The 13,377-nt window shown below is 43.4% G+C and overlaps 1 protein-coding gene across 4 annotated transcripts in view; it reads left to right on the top strand.

Moving 5' to 3' along the window:
- The window catches only part of LOC126298666 (uncharacterized), a 218,917-nt gene that overhangs the window by 166,849 nt on the left and 38,691 nt on the right, over positions 1–13,377 (top strand). For all 4 annotated transcript variants that reach the window (XM_049990095.1, XM_049990094.1, XM_049990093.1 and 1 more), the window contains exon 5: positions 4,037–4,171. In XM_049990095.1, coding sequence (XP_049846052.1) covers positions 4,037–4,171 — 135 coding nt within the window. The remainder of the gene's footprint in view (positions 1–4,036; positions 4,172–13,377) is intronic.

The raw sequence follows: 13,377 nt of genomic DNA, 5'->3' as shown, positions 1-13,377 counted from the left end.
CCTCTGACCTATTTCTTTCTTTCTGCTTATAGTTTACTGGTGACTTTTCTTCAGCCTGTCCTGCCTTTGCTTTCTGATGTGAATTTAGGTTATAGTTATTCCCTTTTCTACCTACATTTCACTCCCCCTTACTTCAGTTAGTTATCGTATGGTCCCTGCTATTGTGTTTCATGTCCATTTTTTTTCTAAATTTCACAACAGTGTGGGTCCTGCAAGGAAGGCTGCTGAACATGGCACTGGCCCAGCAGGAGTGCTATTCTACCCTAAGTGCTGCATTGAAATGGTATGCATGATGTGCCTGAAGCCCAGCACTGTAGCCAACCAGTCATCAAGTACCTGTCTTCATGTAGCATTACAATGTTAGCCCCTTGACCATGCAGGAAATGCTCTGTTGGTGCACATGATGAATGCCTAGGAGTATGTGTCTCTTGTATCTGGGACAAGGGGGCTCTGGACAATGTTTTCCACACCAGATGACCATTATTGTGGTGGGAAATCATCCTTGGGGGAAGTCCCTACATAAAGAAGGTGGCATTATGGTGTACAAAATGCAATTAAATGAATGAAGTGCAGGTGGCAGTATGAAGTTAGCACTCTCATCTGACAGAACTGAACAGTGCCACACAAAATCAACAGAAATTATCAATATGAAAAGATATAGCACCAAGACATTTATTTCCCCCTTCCTTTTCCAAACCACACTGTAAGAGGCAAGCCAAGACATGAGAAAAGAAGTGAAATACTTAGAATACTTAGTGGGATGTATCAGGACAAATTATTAACCTTCCTTGACTTGAAAAACCATTTTTCTTTGTGAATCAAGTTGAAAACAAATTTGGAGAAGTTATTTTGACACACAGAGTGTGATGTATATCTATATTGATGAACACAGCATCCCCCCTGTCACATGCATTACTCTAAGACAATAAACTTAGCGATATCTTGTTGCAGTCACTCCTCAAGAAAGCCTTGATATGTTTCAAAGTTTATTTTTTCACAGTGATCACATAGTTCAAGCAGTTTAATATTTATCTGCAAACCTAGGAAAACATGGTGTTTACTTCATCTGCCATAGTCATTGGGGAATGAAAGGAAGTAGGAAAGACTTCAAGGGTGATTATTACCAGAAAAAGTGAAAAATGGTATATCAGTGCAAAGTTGCACCTGAAGTATCACCTCCCATCAGGCATTCCAAATGAAAGTGCTTTGGCCATATGTTATCACACTAGAATACCCATTTTGAACAGGCACCTGATTACTCCAGTTGCAGGAAGAAGCTTAACTAGCTTGCCAAGTTTAACAGAAACCTTGACTGCCTCACATCCGAAGAAGCCAGAAAAAGTATGTGTGTCTCTATTCTGTCCATAAGACAGTAAATGTTATGCAAACAGTAGCTAATCCACCATCTACAATCAAGGTAAATGGTCTCACCTATCCTCCACTATGAATTGTGATGGCCACCCAGAAACACCTGTTAATTTTCAATTAAATTTTCATATTAGGAGGTGCTTGGAGACACTCCATTGTTACATACCTTATGCAAAAAACTGGCTGGATCCTACCCTTGACCAAAAGAATGTGTTACACCCCTCTAATGATTGCTGCTTTGAGTACTGAGTGAGTATCCCAGGTTTTAATCAGTTACAGTAATGGATGAAGTGTTGAAGACTGTGTGGGTTATACATTCATGTACATTTGGGGCAGTGAACAGCACTTCCTTTGAATGAATACAGTATTTTCACAGCACAACTGGTAGTCATCAAACATTCTCTTTGACACATCATGACCTGTTCACATAATTCTTTCTTAATTTGTACTGACTCCTTGAGTGTTCTACAACCTACAACTTGCTGTACTGCCCTCAACACCCATTGGTGCTAACCATTAACAATCTTCTCTCTGACTTCCACTATGACTTCCTTTCTGTCTCAGATTCTTAGGCCAGCATTCGGCTGATGATGTTTCTGACATTTTGCCATCACAAGTTGCTGGCATTGTCAAAATTTCACCCTCCATTGCTGGTGGTGGGCTGAAGCTGAGCTCGCAACCACAAACAATATGTACGTGGTGCGCCAATGTCTAAGGGCTTCTCCATGGTCATTTCCAGGGCCATTATCTTGCTACCTGTGACGTTTGTTCACTACATCACAGGAAGTGAGGATCCATTTACCCTGAGGCTTTCTTCTTTCATGTTGAAGCTATTCTTGTGTTTATGTATTTATATGGTTTCTATGGACAAGTGTGCTCTACAGCCAGAGCTCCCATGTTGGCGAATTTTACTACATGGTGCATCTCACACAGTGCGTGCTCTGCAACAGCCAATTTCTCCACCTGCCCCAACCTTCAATGTCACTTATGTTCTGCAATTCTGGTGTTGATTGATCGCCTAGTCATTCCAACATAAACTTCTCCACACATGCAGGGTATGCGGAATATTCCGGCCATTACATGTGGGTCCCTTTTCTCCTTTGTCGATCTAAGACACTCTTTGATGTACTTTGTTGGTTTGATAATTGTCTTTACACCATGTTCGTGCAATATACGGTTGATTCTGTCCGTCACTCTGGGAATGTAAGGCAGAAAGGCCATACCCGACATTTCCTTTTCTGATTTGTCACTTTGCTGAGTTTTCGGCTCTGTTATACTCCTAATATAACTTGTGGAGTACCCATTGCTCCTGTGAATACTTTCCAAGTGCTGTATTTCATGTCTGAGGTGCTTTGGCTCACATATTCATCTTGCTCACGTTACAAGCATATTAATCATGCCTCTTTTCTGGCTCCAGTGGTGATTTGAAAGTTAGTGCAGCAATTGGCCTGTGTGTGTTGGTTTTTGATACACACTGTGTCCCAGACTTTCACCATCCCTTGTGACCAGCATGTCGAGAAATGGTAGTTTTTTGTCCTTTTCTACTTCCATGGTAAATTTTATGTTGACATGGAGCCTGTTGGAGTGTCTTAGGAAGTCATCACCATGGCTCCACACAACGAAGGTAGCATCGACGTATCTGTCCCATACCTTAGGGTTACAAGGTGCCAAGTCCAGTGCCTGAGCTTTGAAATGTTCTGTGAAGAAGTTGGCCACCACTGGACTAAGAGGACTACCCATGTCGACTTCTTCTAGCTGTTCGTATAAGCTGCCACTCCAAGAGAAATAGCTCATGATGAGACATGCATGAAAGAGCTTTGTTATGTCTTGTGGGGAAAATGGAAGTGATGTGCTGCAGAGAGTCACTGAGTGGCACTTTCGTAATCTAGTTTTAGTTTCTTCAGCTTCTCAATTAAATGTTCTGAGTCCTTTACATATGTGTCAGCCTTCCCCATATGCGGCTGGAGCACAGATGCCAAGTGTTTTGCCAGTTTATACGTCAGAGAGCCAGGAGTTGGATAGCAAGAGCACTCTCGAAACATGAAGAAACTAATAATATTGACCAGTGCCACTGGAGTTTGTGACTGTCTCTTTGCAGTATGAATTATCAAAAAATGTGAAAGATTTCCATTTATTCTTGAAATGATGTGCTATCCTTGTAGAATTACTTTCTGCAGCTTGTGTAGAACATGCATTTTTCACAGTGTTTCCTGGTATAAACAGTGTGTCAGTTGTACCAATCCAGAATATGATGGTGAAGTCTACTTTAAAATTGTAAGACAAGCAGCTTATTCATGTACAGTATAACTGGGTATTTGTATGACAGAACTGAAATATTATGGAAAAATGGGCATTTGTTATTTGCTATTATAATCGTGACTTTAAGCTGCCCATATATAATGTGTAGAGACCAGTGCCACAGAAACTTTCTTTTCAACTTGCAACAAACCAGGTTATAGTAATGTATTACAGAAATATAATGTGTAGATTTAAATAACTTTTGTGGTTTTGTTATTTGATAGCTTTCATTTCTGGAAGTGCATCCATTTTTAATTGGAGTATTCCTATCCACCTCTGAAGAATTTATTCGTACTTGATTGCTTATTAGTCTTAAATTTCAAGTGTTATATTACATTTTTAGCCATTGAAATATTTATTTATTTTTCAGGATACTCTGAGGGAAGCTGGTTGCCTCTTCAGACTTCAGAATCTGCTTACTCATCCCAGACTTGCAGTCAAGCTAGCAGCCATTAAAGCTCTAGGGAATCTTGCTTTGAACCAAGAAAATCAGAAGGAACTGAAAGTACTGTCACCTTATGGACCATGTGTTTGATGATATGCTGTAGCATGCTTTTTATGTTAAAGTTAACAAAAATGCAAGGATGATGTTATGTCATGTTGCCTTAGAGATCTGTTCTTGTTCATTATTTGCATATATGATTTACCCAAAGCTGTACCCTGTGCCATAGCGCTTATATGCAAATGACAACACTCACCACATCTTGTACCAATCTTGAAAATATGTGACACAGTTTAGTGTTAGCAATGGAGATACGCAACACTTCGCTTCGGCACTTTTACTGCAGAAAAATGTCCATAAAACTGAAGACATTATGTGATTCTTTAACTTCTCCCATTATATTGGATGACACAACTGTCCATGACTGCCAGGAGGCAAATATTTTGATGAGCAAACTGTAGCCATCATGAGGCATGCACCAGATAAGGGAAATAGTGCTGCTCACTGAAATATTGTTCCCATTGAACACGGAATATCAGCTGTATACCTGTACACTGTTATGAAGTCATTATATTTAATCTGAATTCTTCCAGTCATGATACTAAACCATATTGATAGACTTTCACAAATGCAGCTGGGATACCCACACAAGAAAATTGTGACAGACTATCATGTGTGATCTGTGTACTGTACGAGCTGGATCTGTCTGCTGTACAAGCTGAGGAACAGTGTCGACAAATAAATGCTATTACATGCCAATATTTCACATTTTTCCACTCCTGCCAGAATTAAGCTCAAAATTAATGTTTAAATGACATAAAAAAATCCATCAGGTGCATTGCAGGCATTTTTCAAATGACCAGATAAATTACAGTAACTAGTGTGTAAACTTGTAGTGGCCTTGTCTTTGCTAGATGAAACCTAAGTAACTACCAGTTAACAAGGTTGATTCATGGCCATAACTCAAGAACTGGATGTGATACAGTTAACATTCCATGAAGAATAGACAAAACTGTCAGTGTTGCCATGGAAGTATAGGGAGCAGTAGTGGTCAGAAGCTTGGCCAAAATCAGTTTGTGTTCTGATATGAGCTTTTCATAACAATTCATAGCCAGGATGGAAAATATTGAAATCAATGGAATGAATAACAGTCATACCATTATGCAATTGTGAACCCAAGAATCAATAAATTCACTCAGTTTGTAAAAAAAAAAAATAGTGACTATTGCCATTAAATAAATTTCCAGGGACAGTATAGCACTAGAACGACAGTCAGCACTGAGTAATCCAGAAACGGCGGGTAAAGAGATTTATTTAGTGGGCAGGTACTAGCACCAAATACTACGTTAACATTGGTGAATATATGTAAAGGCACCAATGTTGTTTTTGAAAGTTTTATTCTTGTAACATGTCTTATACTCAGGTGATCTTTGTCACAAATAACAATTGAACCAAAAATGATCCTTTCCCAGTAGAGTTAATACCAGAAAATCGAACAGCAGTTGCACTGATAGTTTTATGCAAAGATTTCTTCACTGAGCATGCTTCATTAGTTGGACAGGGGGCGGGCCAGACAGTGGCATGCACTATCTGATGTGCTCTGGTTGCCTGAGTCCCACCTTCGAAAAATGGTCATGGTCAGTTGAGCTGGACCCATGTGGTGCGAGCTGTCATTCTGTCTGATGTACGAATGCAATGTCACTTCATTAATGGAATAGAGCTTTGAGTTCATGACTCTGCTCTCAGTTCATGATGGGTTGCATCAAAATATTTTATAAGGTATAGTGCAAGTTTTTCCATATGTATTAGGTTTTACCAATCCTGTTTTATTGTACTCCTCAGCACTAGTGAAAGAAGAACTTACCGTAGTTCATTTCTTAATTCACAAAAGCAGGTATCTCTTATTCAGAAGAAATATTTACTGTCCGTGGAAAGTCCTGACCAACACTAAATTGTTGCACTGTGCACTGTTCATTACTTATAAACAGATCGGAAGTTGTGTTGATTCTTTTGAGTTAATGTATCATAATTGGTTTCCTAAATGGTTCACATGAGTGCAGTTGTTCTAACTGATTCAGTCTCAAAGGTAAAGTTGTGAATTACTGTTCTATTCCTTGCTGGTCATTACAGATGTGTGTGTGTTCATCTGTGTTACAATTAAACAAAACAGGTGATCCTAATAGTGTAATTTCACCACCTCAATACTCTATTACTGCTCAGTAACATTTCCATTAACTGTATAATAAACTTTCTGATAGCAAGTAATCACTTTTCTGTAAGATGGTTTCACAAATGCCATATTAATGAATGAAAGGCATGAGAATTTAGTCTTCTGCCTCTCTAGAACAATTTTCTGTTCAACAACATTTCACTGCCTTACCACACAATGAAATTAGTATGTTTCCTGCTTGTTCCTGATGGTTGCAAGTGAGTAACAAACTCGGAAAAGTCTTTGATGGGAGTCAAAACACATAGTTTCCGTGTATAGAAAGGATACTTATGTGACAACAATATATATATATATATATATATATATATATATATATATGTCCTTACGTTGATTTGGTCTTCAGTAAGCACTTGAGAGGCACTACACTACATGTTCAGATGATTACATTCTCTTAGGATTGTACAGTAAACTGTTATTGCCAAGTATTTGCCATTTCACAGTTACTTTCTCTATCACACAATTATTGATCATCTATTCAAATGTATCTGTAATAAGGCAACTGAATCTTTTGAAAACATGGCAGAATAGACATACACAAATTAGAGTTAGTGCTCACAGCAATTCCCTATTCCAGCTGTAATAGACTGCTTGCTCCAGATGTATTCATGGGCCAGGGTGTAGTAACCTCACTATCAGATTCAGTTGATTCCCTGGGTAGACAATCAATTATCTCATTCTCAGAGATCCTGATATCATTTGGGGTCCAAAGAAAGGCAGTTAAGAGGCCAGTGTGGCTGAGATCATGGATAGTGGACAACAGCAGTGGTGAGGTTGTATTGACTAATTGCCTGCAGACTAGTTATAAAGTCAGAGTATATCAGAAATTGGTTGGGGTCTTTCTTCATGATAAAACAGAGGGCTCTGACAATAGCCAACAGTCCGCTGTGAAGATAATACAGGCCTTTGGTGCCTTGGTACTTACACATAACATTGAGAAAAGTGTGTTGATGGATAAAGAGGGAAATGGAAATTTTATGTCCATTGGATGGATATAGCCAAATCTGCAGTCCAAGTACACACCAGAAAGGGGTCAGCAAAAGTTGTGAACTGGATCTACTAGTCTGATGGTACCACTTAACCACATACTTGGCATCTGGGTTGTCACACCATGATAAAACTAGAGCGCTGTAGAAATCTACTAGAGTGGAACAATCCACACCCCCAGACGTATGACTGAGGAATCTGAGTGCATTCTGTTTCCAGATACAACTTCATTTGAGCTGATGGATGTCCGGCATCCATGGCAGTTTATCATCAAAGAGTAAGCCCAGAATGGGTGATGGTACAGCTGCTTTGAAACGCTGGATTCCTAGGAAAAGTTCTGGACCCAAGTGAATCATTATATGATTAGAAAAGTGTGTAACCCTTTGTATGGCTTCTTGGAGTTGACCTACAGATGGCAGTAGTAACCATCAGTCCTGCAGATTCCAATAAAAACCTATATAGAAAAGGGTGAAACTGAGGACAGATTTCTCAGGTACATCATTCTCCCAAAACTTTCAGGAGCTGAGTTGTGTTAACCCTGAATGATTCTGCCGTGGAGTGAGATCAGTATGTGATGGATGTCAAACAGTGTCAAATGCTTAATATATGTTCGAAAAAAAAATTGCAAAAAGATTGTGACATTTAGTAAAGGCAAGTCATTTTGCCATTTCTAAACTGAACAGGTAGTTGGTTGTGGACCAGACCTCTCAGAAATCACACTGGTAGGTCAATAAAAGGCCACGTGGCTGGAGGACCCAGCACAATTAATGGGCCAACATCATCTCGAGTAATTTACGTAGCAGACTAATAAGGCTGATTGGTCAGAAACTATCAGTGGAAGTTGGATCTATTCCTAGCTTATGAGAATTCTGTTATGACAGTGCCACGACGCCAGTACGCGAAAATGGCGATAGAGGCGCTCCGCAACTCGGCTGAGCGCGGGAGCGCCACCTAGCTACAAACGGCGCCGGCCGCATGTCACGGCACGGCAGTCGAATAATAGATACTGAGTTGTTATCATGTAACCAGCTATTGTTTCTAACTGAGTGTGTTTGAATATCCACACAATTATTGGTGATTAAAGGTTATAACACTTCTTGGCGATGAGGTCGGATATTTTCACTGCATTGTGGATTTGTGTGTTCGTGACAGGGCAGACATAGAACAGCTTATGCAAGTGCTCATTGAACAACAAACACAGCTGATGGCTGCTATTCAGGCGTTGTCGATGTCACTTACTCATCGTCTGTCTTCCTCTTCTCCGCCTCCATTCCCTCCTTATGACGAGGCCGCTGAAGACTGGGAGGATTATGAGAAGCGTTTGCGGCAACACTTCTTGGCTTTCGGCATTGTCGATGCTCCTATGTGTAAGTCGTTATTTCTGTCTTGGATTTCCCCACAGATCTATCAGCTGGTATCTCAGTTAGCCCCTCTGCGGGAACCTGCCTTTCTGTCCTTCCAAGAAATGTGTGACTTATTGTCTACCTAATACTGAAAAAACGCCCACGTCGTTGCCGCCCACGTGGCGTTCTATCGGTGTTGTAAACAGCCCCATCAATCTTACCGGGCTTGGGCAGCGGAACTACATGGTCTGAGTAGGAAATGTCAGTTTGTCACAGACACTCATCACGAGTATTATGCTGATTCAATGGTTAGGGATGCTATTCTACCACTTGCTCCTGATAAAGAAGTTCGGCAACATGCCCTACAACTGCCAAACCTGTCATTGTCGGAAGTTCTAAGCATCGCTCAATCCTTTGAAGTGTCTCATGCTGCTGACGCGCAAATAGATGCGTGGTGTGATGTAGGCGCTGTACAGTCAACTTTCGACATAGACAATTTGCCTGTTTTACAGGAGAACGAAGATGTGGCGGTGGTTCACTCGCGTAAACAACGTCGCGTTGGGCCGCAACACTCGCAGCGAAACAGCAACCACAGAAGCAGCTTCGTTCCGCACTTCCTTCTTGTCCACATTGTTTCGTACAGGATAACAGGGCCGCATGTCCAAAACGTTGGGCCATGTATAATTCATGTAGGAAAAAAATGCCACATTGCTTTTGTGTGTCAGTCCCGTAAAGTTCCTGTCGACGGGGACGAGGCATCGGACATGGATGTTCATTGCATGCTTTCTCAAACAAATAAGTTGTCTGTTACTGTTCGTGTTCTGGATAAAGACATTTGCATGCAAGTGGACACTGGCTCTGCAGTAGCTCTCATTAATTCTCGCATGTATTTGGAGTTGGGTTTCCCTCCCTTGTCTCCAGTTACGCGAAATCTGAAAACTTATAATAAACAGAAAATTCCTATCATTGGCCAATTTGATGCTTCCACTGCCTACAAGTCTGTCCTTAGGCCCCTCACATTTTATGTGGTGGTTCATGCGGACACTGAAAACCTGTTCGGTTATGATGCTTTCCAGTTGTTCGGGTTCTCCATTGATGATGATGTGCACGTCATATCTGAGGATATTCCGTATCAACAGCTGGATGGACTGTGTTCTGAATTTTCATTCGTGTTCTCTGCTGGTCTGGGTCGTGCCAAGGATTTTGAAGCCCACATTACTCTTAAACCTAGAGCTCGCCCTAAGTTTTTCCGGGCCCGCCCTATTCTGGTGGCATTGCGTGCACCTGTCAAGGCTGAGATAGACAGGTTAACAGCTTCAGGGATTCTCCTTCCTGTTACCTCCAGCGAATGGGTATCGCCAGTCGTGGTGGTTTCTAAACCAAACGGGAATCTGCGATTGTGTGGTGATTTTAAAGCCACTGTCAATGCTCAGAGCCTCATTGACACTTATCCTCTTCCCCATCCTGAGGAGTTATTTACCAAGCTCGCTGGGGGCCAGTTCGTTTCCAAACTTGACTTATTGGAGGCGTACCATCAGTTGCCGTTGGATGCTTCTTCCAAGGAATTTCTCATCATCAACACTCCTTGTGGGTTGTATCAGTACCAGCGGTTACCATTTGGCGTCGCTAGCACGCCGGCCATTTTTCAGCGGTTTTTGGAACAGCTCAAGGCTCCCGTTCCCGGCTGCATAAACTATCTGGATGACATTGTTGTCACGGGAGCCTCCACTGAGGAGCACCTTCGCAATTTGCGTTCACTGTTTCGGGTTTTGCATTCGGCTGGGTTGAGGTGCAATCTGGACTAGTCACAGTGCTTCCAACCCTCCATTGTGTGTCTTGGTTTCCACTTGTCCCGTGAGGGTATACATCCTCTACGTCAAGACGTTGCGGCCATTAACGCTCTGCCCCGGCCGTCTACGGTCAAAGAACTTCAGGCATTTCTAGGCAAGATTGCTTATTATCACAAATTCATTCCATCCGCGGCAGCGGTAGCTCATCCTCCGCATCAGCTGTTAGGCAAAAACGTCCCTTTCCGTTGGTCTGACGAGTGTCAGCAGGCTTTTGTCTGCCTGAAGGCTCATTTGTAGTCGGCGCCTTGTCTTGCCACGTTCCGTCTGGGTCAGCACTTGATTCTGGCGACTGATGCGTCACAGTATGGCCTAGGGGCTGTTCTCGCCCATCGGTATGAGGATGGGTCGGAACGACCCATTGCCTATGCTTCCAAGACCCTCAACAATGCACAACAGCGTTACTCTCAAATCGGAAAGGAGGCGCTCGCTATCATTTATGCTCTACAAAAGTTCAGTGTTTTTTTGTATGGTTCTAAGTTTCACCTCATCACCGACCACAAGCCGCTGGTCTCTCTGTTCAGCACATTGGCGTCGCTTCCGGATAAGACAGCTCACTGCCTGCAACGTTGGGCCTTATACTTGTCTCGTTTTCACTTTGAGATTCACTATCGCCCCACAGCCCAGCACGCCAACGCTGACGCATTGTCGCGATTGCCGATGGGCCCCAACCCGGTTTTCGATCGTGATGAACTACTCTGTTTCCACATTGATGAGGAAGAACGTCGTGCAGTCGAGGGTTGTCCACTTACTGATTTGCAGGTCACATCGGCTACTGCGCGGGACTCGGTCCTGCATCAGGTGATCGATTTTGTTCAACGAGGTTGGCCGGACAGGACCAAGGGCCAGGCATCAGATCCCCTTCCCAACTACCATGCCTTGCACCTTCGTCTGTTTGTTCGTGATGGTGTTGTTCTTCGGGCCACGGATGGCGCATCTCCATGGGTCATGGTGCCAGCCTCTCTTCACAAAGATGTTCTCAAACTATTGCACGAAGGCCATTGGGGTATTTCTAGGACTAAGTCCCTGGCCCGCAAGCACGTTTATTGGCCCGGTATTGATTTGGACATTGCCCACATGGTTGCTGCGTGTGGTCAGTGTGCTCAACAACTGGCTTCACCTCGTACAATGCCCTCTCCATGGCCTGATCCGGTGCAGCCATGGGAACGGGTGCACACTGACTTTGCCGGCCCCTTCCTCGGTACTTATTGGCTACTGTTGATTGACACCTTCTCAAAGTTTCCGTTTGTTGTTTGATGTCCGTCGCCCACCACTGCAGCGACGACGCTGGCTTTGTCCAAAATCTTTGCGCTAGAAGGTCTTCCATCCACGATTGTCATGGACAATGGCCCTCAGTTCTCTTTGCAGGCCTTTCGTGATTTTTGTACTGGACAAAGGATTCATCATGTTACAGCACCGCTCTTCCATCCGCAATCGAATGGGGAGGTTGAGCACCTTGTCCGCACTTTCAAAAGCCAGATGAAAAAATTCCTTAGTGATTTTTCCACAGATGACGCTCTGCTGCAATTTCTGAGTTCTTATTGCTTCACGCCTCTGGGTGATCCCAGTCGTGCTGAACTCTTGCATGGTTGCCAACCGCGCACTCTACTGCACCTGCTTCACCCTGTCAGGCCTTGTGCTGTGTCCCCTAGTGCGGGAAAATACTCGGTGGGTGCCGACGTGTGGGCACGAGGGTATGGATCTCATCCTAAATGGATTCCAGGGGTGGTCAAAGCTCTTCGCGGTCGCCGGCTTTGTGAAATGCGTACGGACGACGGCACGGTTGTTCACCATTACAACCAGATGTGCCCACGAGTGGTGGCCACGGCAGTGCCACCACCCCTTCCTTCGCCTCCACCAGCCCGAGAAGCCAGTCCTGTCGCTGGTGCCGATCTACCGTACGTGTTGATGCAGCCGACATCACTACCGCTTCTGAGTACTCCGGAACCGGCCCCAGTCGTGACGCCGCCTTCTCCGGGACCCATCTTGCTGGAGCACATCCCCAGGTCCACGACACCTATGGATTCTGCTCCGGAGTTTTCATTCATCATCTCGTCCAGGAGGCACGTTCCACGCACGAGCTTCCGTCCTGGACATTTTCTACCATACTCTCGTGTCCCTCTGCGGGATCTTCTCGGGGCCTCACAAGAGGCCATGGATGTCTCCGCACTGTCCATGTCTCCAAGGAAGTGAGGGTTTTTTTCAAGGGCGGAAAAGTGTTGTGACAGTGCCACGACATTTAACAGTGCCGCCACGACAGTACGTGCAAACGGCGATAGAGGTGCTCCGCAACTCGGCTTAGCGCGGGAGCGCCACCTAGCTACAAACGGCGCCGGCCGCATGTCACGGCACGGCAGTCTAATAAGAGATACTGAGTTGTTATCATGTGACCAGCTATTGTTTCTAAGTGAGTGTGTTTGAATATCCACGCAATTATTGGTGATTAAAGGTTATAACAAATTCATTTCTGAGCCGGACACAATAAAAAAGTATTAAGGTAATTTTTCTGACCCTCATTCCAGGGATGGATCATTTAATTATGGATCTGGTCAGAGTATGGGCTGTGTTACATGATTAATCAAGAGCACAAAGCAGTCCCTATTCTGTAAATAGTTTGTTACATGGCTCAGAATAGTGCCCATGCCTGTGAAGTGGGAGAATAAGAGGTGGTAGCTGATATGAATAAAGCGGACCACAAAATGTTCTATGAAAGCTGAATTAGTAGAAATACAGCCTTTAAGCTAAAGACTGAATATTCATGGACTCTTGAAGAATGATTTCAGTACATAAATGACATTGCTAATTGCTGCATTGGCATCTGGAAGAACATTATCAGTAGGTCCAGGTTGTGGAAACAGCAAAACT

Source organism: Schistocerca gregaria, chromosome X, assembly GCF_023897955.1.
Source record: "Schistocerca gregaria isolate iqSchGreg1 chromosome X, iqSchGreg1.2, whole genome shotgun sequence".
NCBI lineage: Eukaryota > Metazoa > Arthropoda > Insecta > Orthoptera > Acrididae > Schistocerca > Schistocerca gregaria.
This window is presented reverse-complemented; position numbering and strand designations above follow the sequence as displayed.